This window comes from Pelophylax lessonae (assembly GCF_965119305.1).
Source record: "Pelophylax lessonae genome assembly, chromosome: 5".
NCBI classification, from domain to species: Eukaryota; Metazoa; Chordata; class Amphibia; order Anura; family Ranidae; genus Pelophylax; species Pelophylax lessonae.
The window spans coordinates 436,412,073-436,430,113 of record NC_138772.1 but is presented as its reverse complement, the minus strand read 5'-3'; the positions used below and the strand labels follow the sequence as shown (position 1 = coordinate 436,430,113).

General features: G+C 44.1%; 1 protein-coding gene across 1 annotated transcript in view; it reads left to right on the top strand.

The window, feature by feature from the left end:
- TTPA (alpha tocopherol transfer protein) overlaps nt 1-18,041 on the top strand; it is an 84,884-nt gene that overhangs the window by 58,019 nt on the left and 8,824 nt on the right. The window contains exon 4 of the mRNA XM_082259757.1: nt 11,549-11,659. Within this exon, the coding sequence (XP_082115883.1) occupies nt 11,549-11,659 (111 nt within the window). The remainder of the gene's footprint in view (nt 1-11,548; nt 11,660-18,041) is intronic.

Genomic DNA, 18,041 nt, shown 5'->3' with positions numbered 1-18,041 from the left:
TCCACTCGGGCGCTTGGTGCTTCTTGGGCCTTCCGCCATCAGGCGTCAGTGGTCCAGGTTTGCAAGGCGGCTACCTGGTCGTCGGTTCATACCTTTACAAAATTTTATAAAGTTGATGTGATGGCATCGTCGGATGCCTCTTTTGGCCACAAGGTTTTGCAGGCCGCAATTTGAGGAGACCGTTGGTCTACCTCGACGGTTTTTTTCTGTTGGATTTCAGTTGAGTCTCATCCTTTGGTTTGATGAGCCTTTAAGACTTCTAGTCGGCACCGGTTGGGCCTTCTGGATTTAAATTTTGATTTCTGTTATCCCACCCCTCATTTGTGGCACTGCTTTGGGACGTCCCGATTTGATATTAATCAAGAGGACTGCGTCTGTCAATGAGCGACAGAGAAAAATGGATTTTTGTAAAATCTTACCGTAAAATCCTTTTCTCTTAAGCTCATTGACAGACGCAGTACCCGCCCCTCTACTTTTGAGTTGGGTGGGGTTAAATTCTCTGACACTGCTTTGTGACATAACTGACATCCTGTAGCAGGGAGAGAGAGGATATACCCTCTGGGACTGCCCCTAAGGTGTGGCCAGAACGTTTTCCTTCTGCCTAGTGTCCTACTCCTGTAGAGGGCAGTATAACCCGATTTGATATTAATCAAGAGGACTGCGTCTGTCAATGAGCTTAAGAGAAAAGGATTTTACGGTAAGATTTTACAAAAATCCATTTTTTATATAAAATCTGAAATCATGAGAATTCATAAGACTGAGCCTCTGGTGTTTGTGTGTGTGTGTGCGTGTGGGGTTTTTTTTTTTTTTTTTTTTTTTTTTTTTTTTTAATACCCGGGTGTCCTCCACAAGGGTCAGGCTGTTTTTCAATCCACTAATTCTAGGTGGATACATCCTGCTCAAGGCCTATTTTTCCAGGAGTGTCCATTTTCCTGGGTGATTCAGCCTTAAGGTTCTGTTTGGATTTGTAAGGCCTCTACCTACCTGGTCTTCTCTGCACACATTTAGCCAGTTCTACCAGTTAGATTTTCATGCTGCTTCAAATGGCAGTTTTGTTTAAAAGGTCTTGCAGGCAGCTTTGTATTGAGGTTTTTTCCATAGTCTGTTTTTAGGTTTGGGCATGTTGGCCTTGTTGCTGTGTTGCAAACCTGTCTTGTTCAGTACTTTGTGACATCCTAAGTAGTCATGAATTTGGTGCACCCTGTGTCCTGTGATGTACGATTTAAGAAGTTAGGATTTTTCGTTTTCCTGTAGAGTACATCACAGGACACAGGGATCTCTCCCCTTTTGTCCGTGTTCCTCATTGCTTGCCATAAAACTGAGGATGATGTCTGAATGAAGACTTCTTGCCTTTTTTTTTTTTTTTTTGACCAGTCCATTCATTTGAAGGTGGCAGCGGAACCCAAGTCATGAACATGAAATACCGGAGGTCTTGGTGATGTGATCCAAGAAAAGTGATTTTACAGGTAGACCAAGAATCCGAATTCATAGGGTTTTAGGGCCCTTTTACATCTTATGCAGTGCATTAATGCAATTTAGGTCACAGGTTCACCTGCGTTGCATTAAAATGATTTGTAAATGATCACCTTGTAAAATAACATTCAGTTTAAAATAGAAATGCATAGATGTACATACAATACATAGATGTAATCTGCCCTCCAATTCTTGAACAACTAGGTATGTTCTCCTTTAAAGGAACTGTATAATGTGCCTTTAATGAGCACACATTTTAAAAGTGTCACTCAAGCTGAAACCTTTATTTTTTTTTTTTTTTTTGCCATCTGTGCCCATTGGGGAGATTTCCCATCACTTTCTGTCCCATAGCCAAAACAGGAAGTGAGAGGGAATCCCTGCAAATTAAGGGAATCCTGGGATGTCCCCAAAATCTATGTCCCCATTGTAAGATTTCACTTCTATTCCTGTTCTAATATCAACCCAACCCAAATATCAACCCAAATTTTTGGATTTTCTTTTACTTTCACTTTTGATGATATAAATAAATGGGACAAATAGAGAGGGATGGGGACATAGATAGCAATAAATCATGACAGGCAATCTAATCCCTCTTCACTCTTTCCAAAACGAAAGTTTTGCCTTTAGGGACACTTTTTAAAGAGTAGCTCCAGTCTCCCCCCCAAAAAATTTAAGTCAGCAGCTACAAATATTTTAGCTCCTTACTTTTAATATCAGGACACTTACCTGTCCAGGGATCCAGCAATGTCAGCGCCCAAACCCAATCCTTCGGCTTCGGGTACAGGCGCTGGCATCTTCAGTAAGGGAAACTTTCAGGCTTCACAGCCAGTTCCCTACTGCGCATGCACAAGTCATGCTGCACTTTCTGAATGGTCCTGCCGTCTTCTGGGACCTGTGTATGCCCCAGAAGGCAGTGGGGGAAGGAGGAGGGGCCGGACATACTCGAAGATCACCGCAGTGATTTTACCCAGAAATGGGAGAAGTTGGGTACCTGTCAAACCAGGTACCCCCCCCCCCCCCCAAAAAAAGTGTGAACAAGCTTGAGCTTCCTCTTTTGGGTTGGAGCTCTGCTTTTAAGTTCTAAGGGCAATCTATTTTTTGATTTTTTTTTTTTTTTTTTTTTTTATTTGACTTTCATGCTTTCAAAAGCTCAATCTTATTCCTTTTTTTTTTTTTCCAAATTTAGTAAATGTAGTGATTTCTACATTAGCCACTAGAGGGAGTGCTGTGTGTGACTCAATTTCCCTGCTTAGCAACTGTTGGCATACAAAGATCATCCACGTGTTTTGATTTAATTGAATTACATTGTGAGAGAGCAGTAAAGCACAACCCTTGTCTAACACCGGGAAGCATGAAATATAACCTGAATTTAAAAATGTCAGAATATGCCTGGCTAGGTTTGTTTTTACAACTGCCCATAAAATACAAGTCCTTGTATTTCCAGCCAAAATGCTTTTTCTGCCAGGGTAGATAAAAAGATAAAAATCAATGATTTAAAAAAAAAAAAAAAAAATCCAATTTTTTTTTTTTTTTTTTTTTCTTTATATTGAAATTAATTTTAAATAAATGCTTTTGGAGTGAAAATCTATTTAGGATACAATTAAAGGTTAGTTTATTCAGCAGGAATGGTGCTTAATTATGTAGCATGAGACTGTATTTTCTGCAATATTTACATTTTTGCTAAACCCATTCAACGAATCCAAGCTCTGCAAGGGGAGATAACATGCACTGCATTGATGCATTCCCACAATTTTACAGTAACTACCAGCAAGAATGAGTCCTTTATATTTAAAGAGCACCTGTCATTTCAGATCAATCATGGTAGCGCCTGTTAGAGGCATCCACTCACCTGCTACCGCCACGTCCCTCCTCTTGTTGTGTCACTGCCGCATACCAGCAGTCCCATTGAAGTAAATGGGACTGTCGGTGAGTCAACAGCGGGTCAGAGGAGGAGCTGCTGCAGGACGGAGATGACCGTTGCTCTTTAAAAATTATGATTTAAATCGGGATTCTGCCTGTGTTTTTGATGATTTTCCTCTGTCTGGTGACATTGTTGTCAGTGGGACAGTAAATGAGAGAAAATTTCCAATCAGATGGAGCCGCTGTTCATGTACTTTGACGGCTGTGAGAATGCAATCACTGTGCCGGGAGATTTGTCCTTCTGTGGTGTATAGAGTGGGTGAGAGATGTGTAATTGTGTATTAGTAGGCCACTCATCATAGTAATGCCCTAACAGCGAGGTGCGGTAAGGACACGCCTGGTTTTGGGACTGCCAAGTAGATCTGCAAGTTTAATTAAGGTAGTCGAAAATACAAAAACGTAAACAGCTCTCCAAACCACAAACCAAAATGATTAATAGTGTAAGGAGTACAGCGAGCAGAGCTCACAGTAGGAAAAAAGGGTTGGCAAGTTATGTAAAGTGATTTTACACGCTGTAACCTGACTGAAGGTTTATTTAGAGCCATCCTGTCGCCTAAGGGCCCTTTCACACGGGTGCTCAGACTGAATGTATATCTATGAGCAGGTGGAAATAAACACATACAGTATGTCCATTTTATGTCTGCAAAAAAAAAAAAAAAATGAATGGTTTGCATCCTTTCCCATTTTTGCTGATATAATCCGATATTGTCCATTTACATCTCTTCCGTTTTTATGTCAGTTCCATTTAGATTAATTTTCAGGGCCAGTTCACATCATGCGATCCACTGCAGTGCAATGTTTAGCCCATTCGTTTTGAATGAGCTGAAATCGCACTGATCATGCAAAAAGTAGTGCATGTACTGCTTTTGAAAAATGCACTGCACCAAATTGCATGGTACCACAGTACCCACAAATGCGCTACACACTATGTATTGGCACCCGCAGCAGATCGCAAAGGCAATGCGTTTTGCACACACTGACGGAAAAGCTCACAGAGCGTGCTTTTTCCCCACACTGCGTTCAGTAATGAACCAGCCCTTAGGGCTCTTTCACACGATCCGCGATCCCCGCTGAGCTGGCGGATGACAGCTCCGTCTCTGCTTGCAGTGCGGAGAGGGAGGTGTCACAGCCCCTGCTGCTCTCTATGGGGAATCGGATGAGAGCGGACAGCCTGTCCGCTCTCATCCGATCCGATCCCCAGGAAATGGGGTTTCCATCCGTCCGGATTTCACGGACAGGATCGGATGCGGATGGCAGCGGGTGTCAGCGGACATGTCACCGCTGACATCCACTGCTCCATAGGGCTGAATGGGGCATCCGATCAGATCCGCCTAAAAAACTCACAGGTGGATCTGATCGGACCGCCCGTGTAAAAGAGCCCTTAGGCTGTTTTTGTTTTATACTTTTGTCCACCTTCAGCAACTTAAAAAGACATACAAAAAGAAGATATTTGTTGAAGTGAAGAGGGATGAAAAAAACTTAAAAGGGTTGTTTTTTTTTTTCATGCTTTTTATCTGTTTCAATGATAATGCTTTGTGTGAAAGGACCCGAAGGCCCCTTTCACACTTGTATGACCTAAAAGTCACATGATTTAACCGCAATTTTTTTTATGTGGTTTTGACTGGACTTGAAGCAATGTCTTTGGACCTCCAAACTAAAATCTGCCCAAAGTAGTGCAGGGACTACTTTGAAGTCGTTGCGACTTGAAGTTCTACAGATATGAACGATACTCATTGGAAATCATGGAGTACAACTTGTAATGTTACTTTGCAGTCCCAAATCGCAGACAAGTCGCACAATTGTGAAAGGGGCCTAAAGCTGGCCATACTCTGATCAAACTTTTGGCAGATTCAGCGGAGACCAACTGAATTTTGATCAGTGTACGGATATCCCCGCTCAACAGAAGTCAATAATTTTAAACCAATTCTGTTGAAGGGACACCTTACTTGATCGGTGCCTGCTGCCTGCACGTCCGAACACCATTCCTTTTTGAATAGAGATGGCCGACCGAAGTCCTCTTCAGAAAACAATACTTCGGGAGTGTGGCTCTTCTGGTCTCCTGCTGCCTTTACTGGAACCTCATACCAACTCCCACATCTCTATTCTCTGTAAAGACGAAGGGATGGTAAAGTATCCTCAGCTGCCTACCACCCCTTCCATGTTGTGCATGTGCAGCCTACCTGGTAAATTGGTCTTGCTTCCAAATTTTTCCTAGTGTTAGCCCAAATATTGAACTGTTGCATGACAAGTTACTTTTTGGTACATCTTATTTTATAAAGTTGCTAATGGATAATTGATAGATAACTGAGCTGCTTTAGAAATGATTGGGCAATGTCCCGTTTCTGAAACTGGAGACCTACTAGGTTCTGTTTTATTTCTCGATCGTTCATTGACGGACGCAGTCCTCTGATGCATATCAGTAGGGTTATACACCCCCCTACAGGAGTAGGACACTAGGCAGAATAAAGTTCTGGCTACGCCTATGGGCAATCCCAGGGGGTATACCCTCTCTCTTCCTGCATAGGATGTCTGTTTTATTCTGCCTAGTCAGGAGTAAGGACCTAGTTCCTTGCTGGGATCTCTGGTCCTGGCAAAAAAAATTTTATGTAGATAATTTTTTAGCTAGCTTTCTCCGGATTTTTTTCTGTGAGTTCTACAAGCAACTATGCCGAATCTGGGCGACGGGCTGGATGTAAAGATCCAGTGGTCACCCTAGCCGGCCAGCAAGTGCGTGCAGACCTTAGCTCTCCACTGGCCCTGCGAGTTAAACTTCTCACCAGGTCGCACACGGCTAGGTCTAGGCCCAAGTGGCAGCGTTCCTATTTGGCCAACAGACCGTTCCCCCCCCCCCCCACTTCGGTGGAGAGGGGTTCTGTCAGGAGGTAGCTCCCGCCTGTGTTCTGGTATGGTGAGTAAATGTTCCCCCCCGGCGGATTTTGGGGTGGACGCGGGCCTCTCCCTGGGACTGTCGGACCCTCACAATCCCGGGTTCTCCTCTGTCCTGTCATGCACCCCCTCTTCTATCCCCCCCCCACCACGCGGGGGCTGTTTTGGGCCTACTCCCGGGGGCTGGGGACCACGTTCATAGGCTGGATGGAGGGTTAGTGGGTGCGCCGGCAGCCAAACGATTGTGTGAGGGGGTCACGGTCTGTACCCACCTGCTGCTGTTCACGGTTTCCAGGAAGGAAGGCAAGGTGTGTCCAATCCTGGACCCAAAGACACTGAATGGTTCCATGCGAGTTCAGAAATTCAAGATGGAATTGGTTCGCACGGTGGTGGCTTCTCTACATCAGGGGGATTTCCTGGCCTCCATAGACATCAAAAATGCCTACCTTCACATTCCAATCTGTGCAGGTCACCAACGGTTTCTCCGTTTTGTCGTGGGAGAGGATCACTATCAGTTTGTGGCATTACCCTTTTGGTCTCTCCTCTGCTCCCTGAGTTTTCACGAAGGTGTTGGCTCCGATTCTGGCGCTACTACGGCAGCGGGGGATATCAGTCCTGGGTTACCTGGACGATCTGCTTCTCCGTGCTGAGTTCCCTATGGTGCAGGCAACAAATTTGGAAATCACCATGAGAACTCTGGAGGAGTTTGGTTGGATTCTAATAGAGGTGCACCGAAATTTCGGCCACCGATAATTTCGGCCGAAAATGTGAGTATCCAATTTCGGCCGATAAGGGGTTAAGGATGCAGAAAATGTATGGCCGCTGATATTGGCCGGCCAGGTCCACTATCACTGCTATCCCTGGATTCAGAGGCGGTGTGCGGACAGTGTAGCACTACGTTCTGCAGTGTGACTCATTCCAGCACAGTGAGAGTGAGTGAGTCAGTGAGGGAGCAGAGCTGTCAGATCAGAGCTCTGATGTCAGGGATGGGCGGGCTGAAATGTGGAGCTCCTCCTCCCTTCCATCCACAGCCAGTCAGCATGCAGTAAAACACTCCTCCCCCGCCCCTCTCCAGCCCGCCACATTTGACTGAGAGCACCAGGAGATAGCTGCACGGCAAGAAGAAGGTATGACTAGAATTAGAGCAATGTCACATTGGAATGCTGGTGGACTGCAGTGTGTTCCAGATAGCTGTGTATTCAGGCATCATGCAGGTTACCATCAGCCTCCTCTCCCCTCACTCCTTATGGTTTTATCTCCCTGAGCTGTACATTGCCTGATACACTGATAAGATGAAGATGCTGCAGGAACACATGGCTGTTAACCATTTCAGCTTCCATTCAGCTAGTGTGTGTGCTGCATGGGTTTTTTATTTTACTTTTGGAGGATTTACTGTTGGTTCAGGTTAGAAGTTTAACAAACCCATTACCTGTTTACTGAACTCCACTAATCTTGAGCAGTTAACTGTTTGTAAGATGATTTTTATTTTGGAAATTGGATGTGCTGCTGTCTTCTGTCACTTTTACTGACTTGATCTTGCACAGCTGGTTTAAATGGAGTGGAGCAGCCATGCAATACTATACTGATGATACTCTACCAATGTTATTTGTATTATGCAGCATGAGGGGGTTAATGTATTGCCACTGCTGGTCACTGATGCATTAGTGACCGACCAGTGGCAGTTAATTAACCCCTTTGTGCTGCATTAGTGCAACCAGTGTTAATTAACACTGATACTGGTTGCACTAATGGAGCACAAAGGGGTTAATTAACTGCCACTGGTCGGTCACTAATGCATCAGTGACCAGCAGTGGCAATACATTAACCCCCTCATGCTGCATAATACAAATATCATTGGTAATTAAATTAACCACTTGCCAACCCGTCACAGTACATATACTACATACTAGCTACAGGTGTACGTCGCTGCCTGTTTTTGGTGTATGCCCCTGTTCTATCTATTTTAAAATCATTTGGGGGAAAAAAGTAATTTTTGGTTTTCGGCCAAGGGCATCCTGCATTTTCGGTTTCGGCCCAGAATTTTCATTTTGGTGCATCCGTAATTCTAAATCTTCGGAAGTCGTCGTCCATGAGACTGGACTATATGGGCCTCAGTTTGGACTCGTCCTCTGCCAGGGTGTTTCTTCCTCCTGAAAAATCTTGACCTTCAGACTGCGGTTCAGCTGTTGTGGCCAGCAAGTGGTCGTCCCTTCGAACCTGCATGCGAGTTCTGGGATTGATGGTGGCGTCTTTCGAGGCGTTTCCCTTCGCTCAATTCCACACGAGGATCCTCCAGAGGGAAATCCTTCTCAAATGGAACAAGAATCCAAACTCTCTGGATGTTCAGATCCAACTGAGCCCGGTGACCAGGGAGTCCCTGGTCTAATGGCTTCGGTCCCGATGCTCAAGCAAGGAAAATCCTTCCTCCCTATATACTGGACAATTTGTCACCACGGAGGCAAGCCTATTCAGGTGGGGTGAAGTCCTCAGCAGGTTCTCTGCTCATGGAGTCTGGTCCCTGGAGGAATCCGGGTTATAGATCAATGTCTTGGAGCGGAGAGCGATCTGGCTTTGCCTAGTCCACTACACCTAGCACCTGAGGGGTTGTCCAGTGCGCATTCAATCGAACAATGCCACGGCCATGGCCTATATAGATCGCAAAGGGGGCACCAAGAGTGTCCTTGCAGCCTTGGAAGTGTCCGGCATTCTTCGTTGTGCAGAACGCCTTGTTTCAGCTCTCTCTGCTCTTCACATTCTAGAAGTGGAGAATTGGCAGGCGGATTGCCTCAGTCGACTTGCCTTGGATGCAGAGGAATGGTCCCTACATCCGGAGGGGTTCCAGCAGTTGTCTTTGTTGGGGCTCTCCAGACGAAGATCTGTTGGGGTCTCGACTCAACAGAAAAGTGCAGAGGTTTGTGGCCTGCTCCTGGGACCCTCTGGCAGATGCACTGGTGGCCCCATGGGGTTAGTATCAGCTGATGTATGCCTTTCCTCCTCTCAAGTTACTGCCAAGACTTTTTCGCAGGATTGAGGCGGAAGGGATTCCGGTCATTTTTGTGGCTCTAAACTGGCATCGCCGAGCTTGGTACACGTACCTGGTCAGGCTAGTCGCAGACGCTCCTTGGAGACTTCCTCTCAGGGAGGATCTACTGTCTCAGGGGCCAATCTTCCACCTGCTTTATGATCGCTGGCTTTGACGGCTTGGCTCTTGAAAGCCAGGTGCTGAAGGACAGGGGATTGTCTGCTTCCGTGATTCCCACTTTGCTTAAAGTAAGGAAAGTGACTTCTAGGAAGATTTATCATCGTATGTGGAAGTCTTATATTGTGTGCTGAGTCTATTGGGGTTCTTCCTCGCTCTTACTCGGTGGCTCGGATCTTGGCTTTCCTTCAACGGGGAGTTGATCAAAAGTTGGCCTTGGCCTTGAGTACTATCAAGGTTCAGGTTTCGGCTTTGGCAATTTGCTTCCAAGGGCCATTGGCCACCCATTCCCTGGTGCGTAACTTCATACAGGGGGTGCGACACTTGGTGCCTCCGGTACGACCTCCGTTACCACCTTGGGACCTTAATTCAGTCGTTCTCCCTTTATGGGGGTTCATAGAGACAGTGGTACTTCGTCCGAATCCGTCCTTCCTTCCGAAGGTGGTTTTTTAGTTTTTACTTAAACAAGGACATTGTATTACCATCTTTGTGTCCTGAACCAAACATCCTAAGGAATATACTCTGGATGTAGTTCGGGCAATCGAGGTGTACCTGACCAATACGGAGTCTTTTCGTAAGTCGGATTTGCTCTTTGTTCTCACGGATTGCCCAAAGAAAGGGCTGTCTGCCTCTGCTGTGACTATTTCCAGCTAGATCAGGCAGAGGGTGGTGCAGGCTTATTTAAGGGTCAGGTTCCACCTTTCCCTGTTAAGGCGCATTGTACTCAGGCGCTTAGTATTTCCTGGGCTTTTCTCCATCAGGCATCTGTGCTTCAGGTTTTCAAGCGGCTACCTGGTCGTCTGTTCACACCTTTACCAAATTTTATAAGGTGTATGTGTTGGCATCGGCTGATGCCTCTTTTGGCCGCAAAGTTTTTGCAGGCTGCTGTTTTTAGGGGGCTTTTTGGCCTTCCTTGAGGGTGTTTACTGTTTGTTTCAGGTGGGCCTTACTGTTCTAAAGAGTCCCTGGTTGGCTGTGTTTAGCCTTGGGGACTTGTTTTTTCTGCTATTTCCAACCCTCATTTTTTGTGGTACTGCTTTGGGACGTGCCTACTGATATGCATCAGAGGACTGCGCCTGTCAATGAACGATGGAGAAAACTGGATTTTTGACTTACCGTAAAAACCTTTTCTCTTAGGTTCATTGACGGATGCAGTACCCGCCCCTCTATTTTGAGTTGGGTTGTATCTTTTTCTCTGACACTGCTTTGATACAAAACTGACATCCTATGCAGGAAGAGAGGGTATACCCCCTGGGACTGCCCATAGGTGTAGCCAGAACTTTCTCTGCCTAGTGTCCTACTCCTGTAGGGGGCAGTATAACCCTACTGATATGCACCAGAGGACTGCGTCAGTCAATGAACCTAAGAGAAAAGGATTGTAGGGATTGTACGGTAAGTCAAAAATCCATTTTTTTTTTTTCCCACTTTGATGACGACTCCAACCCCATAGATCTAGGTGGCACCAGGGGTGTCTGGTTGTTCATGCTCTCTTCCTGAATGATGAATGTAACTTAAAGTGAAATTTCACCCTAAAGGGGAGGTTCTGCTTTGTGTATTCCGACCCTCCTCTCCCTGCCCCCTTACCATATTTAGCACATTCATTTTCTTAGGGGGGAGCGGGTACATAGTTTTGATAGGTACGCACTCTCCCTTCCACTTGGCCTAGGAAGTTCGGCCTTCCTTCTCTTTGCCGGCTGCCTTTTGGGGTACGTCACAGAAGGCTGCAAGACCATTCACAAAGTGCAGGGCAGCACACGCATCCGCATTGAAGCCGCAAGGTGTTACAGCCAGATTCCCACATTAAACATGCCAGTGCCGGGGACCCTAAGACTGGCAGAGAACTGGCTACAGTATTTATAGTTGCTGACTTTAAATTATTTTTTTTTTTCTCTAGGGTGAAGAAACCCTTTTATCTTGGACTACATGTTTGTTTATAATTTTGAACAAAAAATACCTTATGGTGGTCTGTGGCCAGCACAAGGGTAGAATAAACTGTGTTTATTATAATTAGAAGATGGGTATGGTCGTGTTTTTTTTTTTTTATGGGATTTTTCATTTATTTTTTTCCAGGACTCTTTTCCTCTTAAAGTTCGTGGAATACACTTAATCAACGAGCCTTTATTCTTCCACCCAGTATATGCCTTAATCAGGCCGTTCCTACCTGACAAGATCAAAGAACGGGTGAGTAAACTAAAATATGTATGTATATATTCACTATGGTTTGGTACCAAAACCTTAACTTAATTTGTAACTCCACCTTCTTTTTTTTTTTCCTTTTTCTTTTTCATGTTCTCCAAACTTCTCAAACAAAGAGGCAGTTTATTGTCTTTCAAACTTTAGGAGGGCCAGATTGTGGACAGTGGGGGCAGAAAATGTCTCAGGCCCAGCATCAGCTAGAATAAATATGGCCTCAGGGTTTGTGGTTTGCTCGCATGCAAGAGTATCTTGCTGCAGACTGGAATTGTTAGCATTTTACACTGAGGTTGCACATGTACAACTCGTACATTGTGAAGAAATTTGCAAACAGGCGGGTAAGAATTATTTATTGCAGAAGAGATCTGCGGTGCCTTGGAAAAGTATTCATACCCCTTGAAATTTTCCACATTTTGTCATGTTGCACATAATTGTAAAGTGTATGGAAAATGATAAATGGTTTTCAATATATTTTACAAATAAATATCAGAGTCAATACTTTGTAGAACCACCTTTCGATGCAATTACAGCTGCAAGTCTTTTTGGGTATGTCTATCAGCTTTGCCCATCTAGAGTGAAATTTGGCCTATTTGCAAAATAGCTCAAGCTCTGTCAGATTGGATACAGAACGTCTGTGAACAGCAATTTTCAAGTTTTGCTACAGATTAATTGGGTTTAAGCCTGGACTTTGGGCCATTCTAACACATGAATATGCTTTAATCTAAAACATTCCATTGTAGTTCTGGTTGTATGTTTAGGGTCGTTGTCCTGCTGGAAAGTGAACCTCAGTCTCAAGTCTTTTGCAGACTCCTAACAAGTCTTCTTCTAGGATTGCCCTGTATTTTGCTCCATCCATCTTCCCATCAACTCTAAATAGCTTCCTTGCCCCTGCCGAAGAAAAGCATGCTGCCACCACCATGTTTCACAGTGGGGATGATGTGTTCAGGGTAATGTGCAATGTTATTTTTCTGCCAAACACATAGCGTTTTGCTTTTAGGCCAAAAAGTTAAATTTTGGTCTCATCTAATCAGAGCACCTTCTTTCACATGTTTGCTGTGTCCCCCACATGGCTTTTCTCAAACTGCAAACGGGACTTCTTATGGCTTTTTCTGTCAGCAATGGCTTTCTTATTGCAACTGTTCCATAAAGGCCAGATTTGTGGAGTGCATGACTAGTAGCTGTCCTCCAGAAAGATTCTCCCATCTTACATAGTTACATAGTTACATAGTAGGTGAGGTTGAATAAAGACAATAGTCCATCCAGTTCAACCTGTGTAGGTGTGTGTGGCTGTACTCATCTCACATACCCCTGAATGTTCTGATCCTTGAGATGTAAGTCTAATGCCCCATACACACGTGCAGATTATCTGCAGACTTTTGTCTGCAGACTTACCAAAACCATATAATATGAGGTCAAACCTAAACACTTTCAATTTGTATGCAATCCGGCAGGCCCTTGCACTACATAGAAAAGGTAAGTCTGCAGATAATCTGCACGTGTGTACGGGGCATTAGAGTCTTTTGAAAGCCACCATACTACCCGCAGAAACTACCTCTTGTGGTAGAGAATTCCACAATCTTGTAGCCCTAACAGTAAAGAACCCCCCACGTTGCCTGAGGTTAAAACGCTTCTCCTCTAATCGCATTGTATGCCCTCGAGTCCTCATGCAATCCCTTCGAATGAACAGATTTTTTTCTAAGCTGGGATCCCCATTAAGATATTTATAAATTGCTATCATGTCCCCCCTCAGACGTCTCTTCTCCAGGGAGAATAAATCGAGCGATTGTAGACTCTCTTCATAGTCAAGGTCCTCCAATCCCCTAATTAGTTTAGTTGCCCTTCTCTGGACTCTCTCCAGCTCCAATACATCCCTCCTGAGGACTGGCGACCAGAACTGGACAGAATACTCCAGATGCGGTCGGACCAGAGTTTTATAAAGTGGAAGGATTATAGTCTTATCTCTGGAATACATCCCTTTCTTTATGCATGCTAATATTCTGCTGGCTTTGGCAGCTGCCGCTTGACATTGCATGCTGTTGCCTAATCTATCATCAACCAAGACTCCCAGATCCTTCTCCATTTTTGATTCCCCCAAGGGTTCCCCTCCTAACGTGTATTGTGTTTTTATGTTTTTAGTCCCCAAGTGCAAAACCTTACACTTCTCCACGTTAAACCTCATTTGCCATGTCGTTGCCCACTCTGTAATTTTGTCCAGGTCATTCTGTAGGATATCTGCTTCATGCTGTGCAGTTATTGCCCTGGCCAATTTTGTGTCATCTGCAAAAACTGATAACGCACTACTGATCCCGTCCTCAATGCTGTTTATGAATAAATTGAACAAGGTTGGTCCCAGGACTGAGCCCTGGGGCACCCCGCTTACAACCTCAGACCAGTCTGAGTATGCGCTGTTTATTACCACCCTTTGGACACACCCTTTAAGCCAATTCCGTATCCAAGAGCAAACTCTGCTGTCGATACCTGCAGACCTTATTTTATAAATTAAGCGCTTGTGGGGAACTGTATCAAACGCCTTAGCGAAATCCAAGTACACCACATCCACTGGTCTGCCCCTATCTAGCTCACAGCTCACCTCCTCGTAGAATGCTAAGAGATTGGTTTGACAAGAACGCCCATTTCTAAACCCGTGCTGATTACTGCTGATGATGTTGTTGTCTTTAGCAAACTCTACGATATAGTCCCTTATCATCCCCTCCAGAAGTTTACATACTATTGATGTCAAACTGACAGGCCTATAATTTCCCGGGATATGCCTCTGGCCCTTTTTGAATATCGGAATCACGTTTAGCTTTCTTCCAATCCCCTGGTACATCTCCTGTCCTAATACTGTCAGCAAAGATCAGGAACAGTGGTCTGGATATAACCTTACTGAGTTCCTTGAGTACTCTCGGATGTACGCCACCCGGGCCTGGTGATTTTTGTGTTAAGTTTATCCAGCCTTTCCCTGATTTCACCCTCTGTTAGCCATAGTGGCAAGTCCTGTGTATTACTACTAACCATACAGTCATGGTCAGTGTACCCCTCCGTTTCCTGTGTAAAGACTGACGAGAAAAAAGCATTCAGCACGGTTGCTTTTTCAGTATCCTCTGTAACCATCCCCCCATCATCGCTAATTATGTGTGCAATATGCTCTGCCCTAGTTTTTTTGCTGTTGATATATTTAAAGAATTTCTTTGTTTTTTTTTTTACTATCCTCCCCTATTTGTCTCTCAAAGTTGATTTTAGCCATTTTGATTTCGTGTTTACTTTTCTTATTTGCCTCCTTGTATTGCTCGAAAGCCAATACTGTGCCCTCTGATTTATATTTCTTGAAGGCCAATTTTTTTCCCCTAATAAGTTTTTTAACGCTACGGTTTAGCCAGCCAGGTTTGGCTTTGTCTCTTCTAAATTTATTTCCCATAGGAATGCACTGCAAGATGCCTTTGCCTAATATGTTCCTAAAGCATTCCCATTTTTCCTCTATGGTCAGGGATCCCAGGGTTTGGTCCCAGTTTACCCTTTCCATCAATGAGTACAATTTTGGAAAGTTTGCCCTTCTGAAGTTTAGGGTTCTTATGTTCCCCACTTGCCTTGTTATATTGTTATTTATACTAAATGTGATCATCCTGTGATCGCTGGAGCCCAGGTTGTCCTGGACTACTACCTCCGAGATTATGTCTGGGTCATTAGTGATCAATAGATCCAGGACTGCATTTTCTCTAGTCGGAGAGTCCACCAACTGTGACATGTAATTATCCAGTAAGGTTTCTGTGAATAGGCGGGCCTTCTGTGAGTGTGTAGTCCCCTCATCCCAGTCAATGTTGGGATAATTGAAGTCCCCCAATATGATGACTGATCCCAATTTTGCCACTTTACTCATTAGTGCTAAGAATTCCAGCTCTACCTCCTCCCCTTGGTTAGGTGGCCTATAGCAAACCCCCACAATTACTTTCCCCTTTTCTCCTTCCCTATGGAGTTCAACCCACACAGATTCTAACTCCATACTCATCCCTTCCGTAATGTCACTCCTTTCTATCACCTTTATATTGTTCTTGACATAGAGACATACCCCTGAGACATATCTGAGCTGTAGATCTCTGCAGCGCCTCCAGAGTTACCATGGGTCTCTTGACTGCTTCTCTGATTAATGCTCTACTTGCCCGGCCTGTCAGTTTAAGTGGATGGCCATGTCTTTGGTAGGTTTGCAGTTGTGTTATACTCTTTCCAGTTGTCATACTCTTTCCATTTTCAGATGATGGATTGAACAGTGCTCCATGAGATGTTCAAAGCTTGGGATGATTGTTTTTTTTTTTTATAACCTAACCCTGCTTTAAGCTTCTCCACAATTTTATCCCTGACCTGCCTGGTGTGTTCCTTGGCATTTATGATGCTGTTTGTTCTCTAAGGTTTTCTATAAAAAACCTCCTGAGGGCTTTACAGAACAGCTGTATTTATACTGAGATTAAATTACACAGGTGGGCTCTTTTTACTAATTAGGTGACTTCTAAAGGCAATTGATCCACTAGATTTTAGTTGGGGGTATTGCAGTAAAGGGGGATGAATACAAATGCACGCTACACTTTTTAGATAGTTATTTGAAAACCATTTTGAAAAACATTTATCATTTTCCTTCCACTTCACAATTATGTTCCACTTTGTTTTGGTCTACCACATAAAATCCCAATAAAATACATTTGTTTGGTTGTAACGTGAAAAAAATTGGAAAATTTCAAGGGGTGTGAATACTTTTTCAAGGCACTGTATGTAAAATGTTTTAGTAATTTAAAACTAAAAGGGATTACTTAGAAAATAATTTTACTCAGCTAATACACATCCAGAAATATGTATGTACATGGCAAAGGGAACTTGAGACGAGCAAATCTACACATAGGGGTTGGTTTAGTAAAACTGGAGAGTGCAAAATCTGGTGCAGCTCTGCATGTAAGCCAAGCCGTTTCTAACTTCAGCTTGTTCAATTGAACTTTGACATAAACAAAAAAACTGGAAGCTGATTGGTTTCTATGCAGAGCTGCACCAGATTTTGTACTCTCCAGTTTTACTAAATCAACCCCATAGTGTTCACCTTAAAATAACCCATTCAATTTAAAATCAAAATGAAAGGCAAAACATTTGAGTAAAGATTAAAAACAAAACATTATAAATGCCCCCCCCCCCCCCCACATTATAAGTGATAACATACCATTTGTTCTCAGCTGAACAAGCTGGGGGCAAGGAGAAACATCATTACACTGGACTTCCTGGTACAACGTTGTGCGGGGGTGGGGGGGGGTGTCGGAGCAAATATAATAATTGGAGGAGAGCAGGCGGAGTTCCAAGCATAGCTAGAGAACTGGCCACAGTGTGTTCTCCTGCTTAGTGCGGTCAGTTTTTAACAGGAAAGCAGGATGACTGTCGGGGACTCCAGGGATTTCACACAAAGGAAGCAATCCAGAGAACAGGATACTTTTCATACAAGTACATGGTACAGCAGGCACAGATTGGGAATATGATATACTGGGTTTACAGTTATCTATGGAATGTTGGCTTGCCCTAAATGGGCAGGACTGGATTAATCATTAAACAAAATAAGCATGTGCTTAGGGCACTAAGGGTAGTTTTTTTTTTTTTTTTCACTAGCTAGAGGAGGGGGGCTATAACCCCTGTGAGGGTTTTTTTTTTCGTCATCTGTGTCTCAGTAGGGAGATTTCCTTTCAGCTCCCATCCTGAACAGAAGAGGAGAGAAAATCCCTCTAAAGTGAGAGAATCCATGGTCGTCATCAGGGGCAGCAGAATTGTCACCCTCCAATCATCCATAGCAGTTTCTCCAGCCATCCACAGCAGCTTCTCCAGCCAATCAGTTACACCTGCCCTACTTAGTCACATATCCCATCAGTACCCCCCATCAGCTACTAATCCCCCAGGTTTACCCGCAAATCGGCTAGACCCCCCTCCAATTTCACAGTCGCTTGTTGGGCACAAGGACTTTAAAAGGATAAGTGCACTTATTGCTTTTTGCCCCTTTGCCCTCAGCTAAACCAAATCTACCCATCCCACTTCTCAGATGTACAGTATCTCGCAAAACTGAGTACACCTCTCACATTTTTGTAAATATTTTATTATACCTTTTCCTGTGACAACACTGAAGAAATGACACTTTGCTACAATGTAAAGTACTGAGTATACAGCTTGTATAACAGTGTACATTTACTGTCTCTTCAAAATAGCTCAAAACACAGCCATTAATGTCTAAACCGCTGGCAACAAAAGGGAGTACACCCCTAAGTGACAATGTCCAAATTGGGCCCAATTATTATTATTATTATTATTATTATTATGCAGGATTTATATAGCGTAAAAAGGATTCCGCGCTATG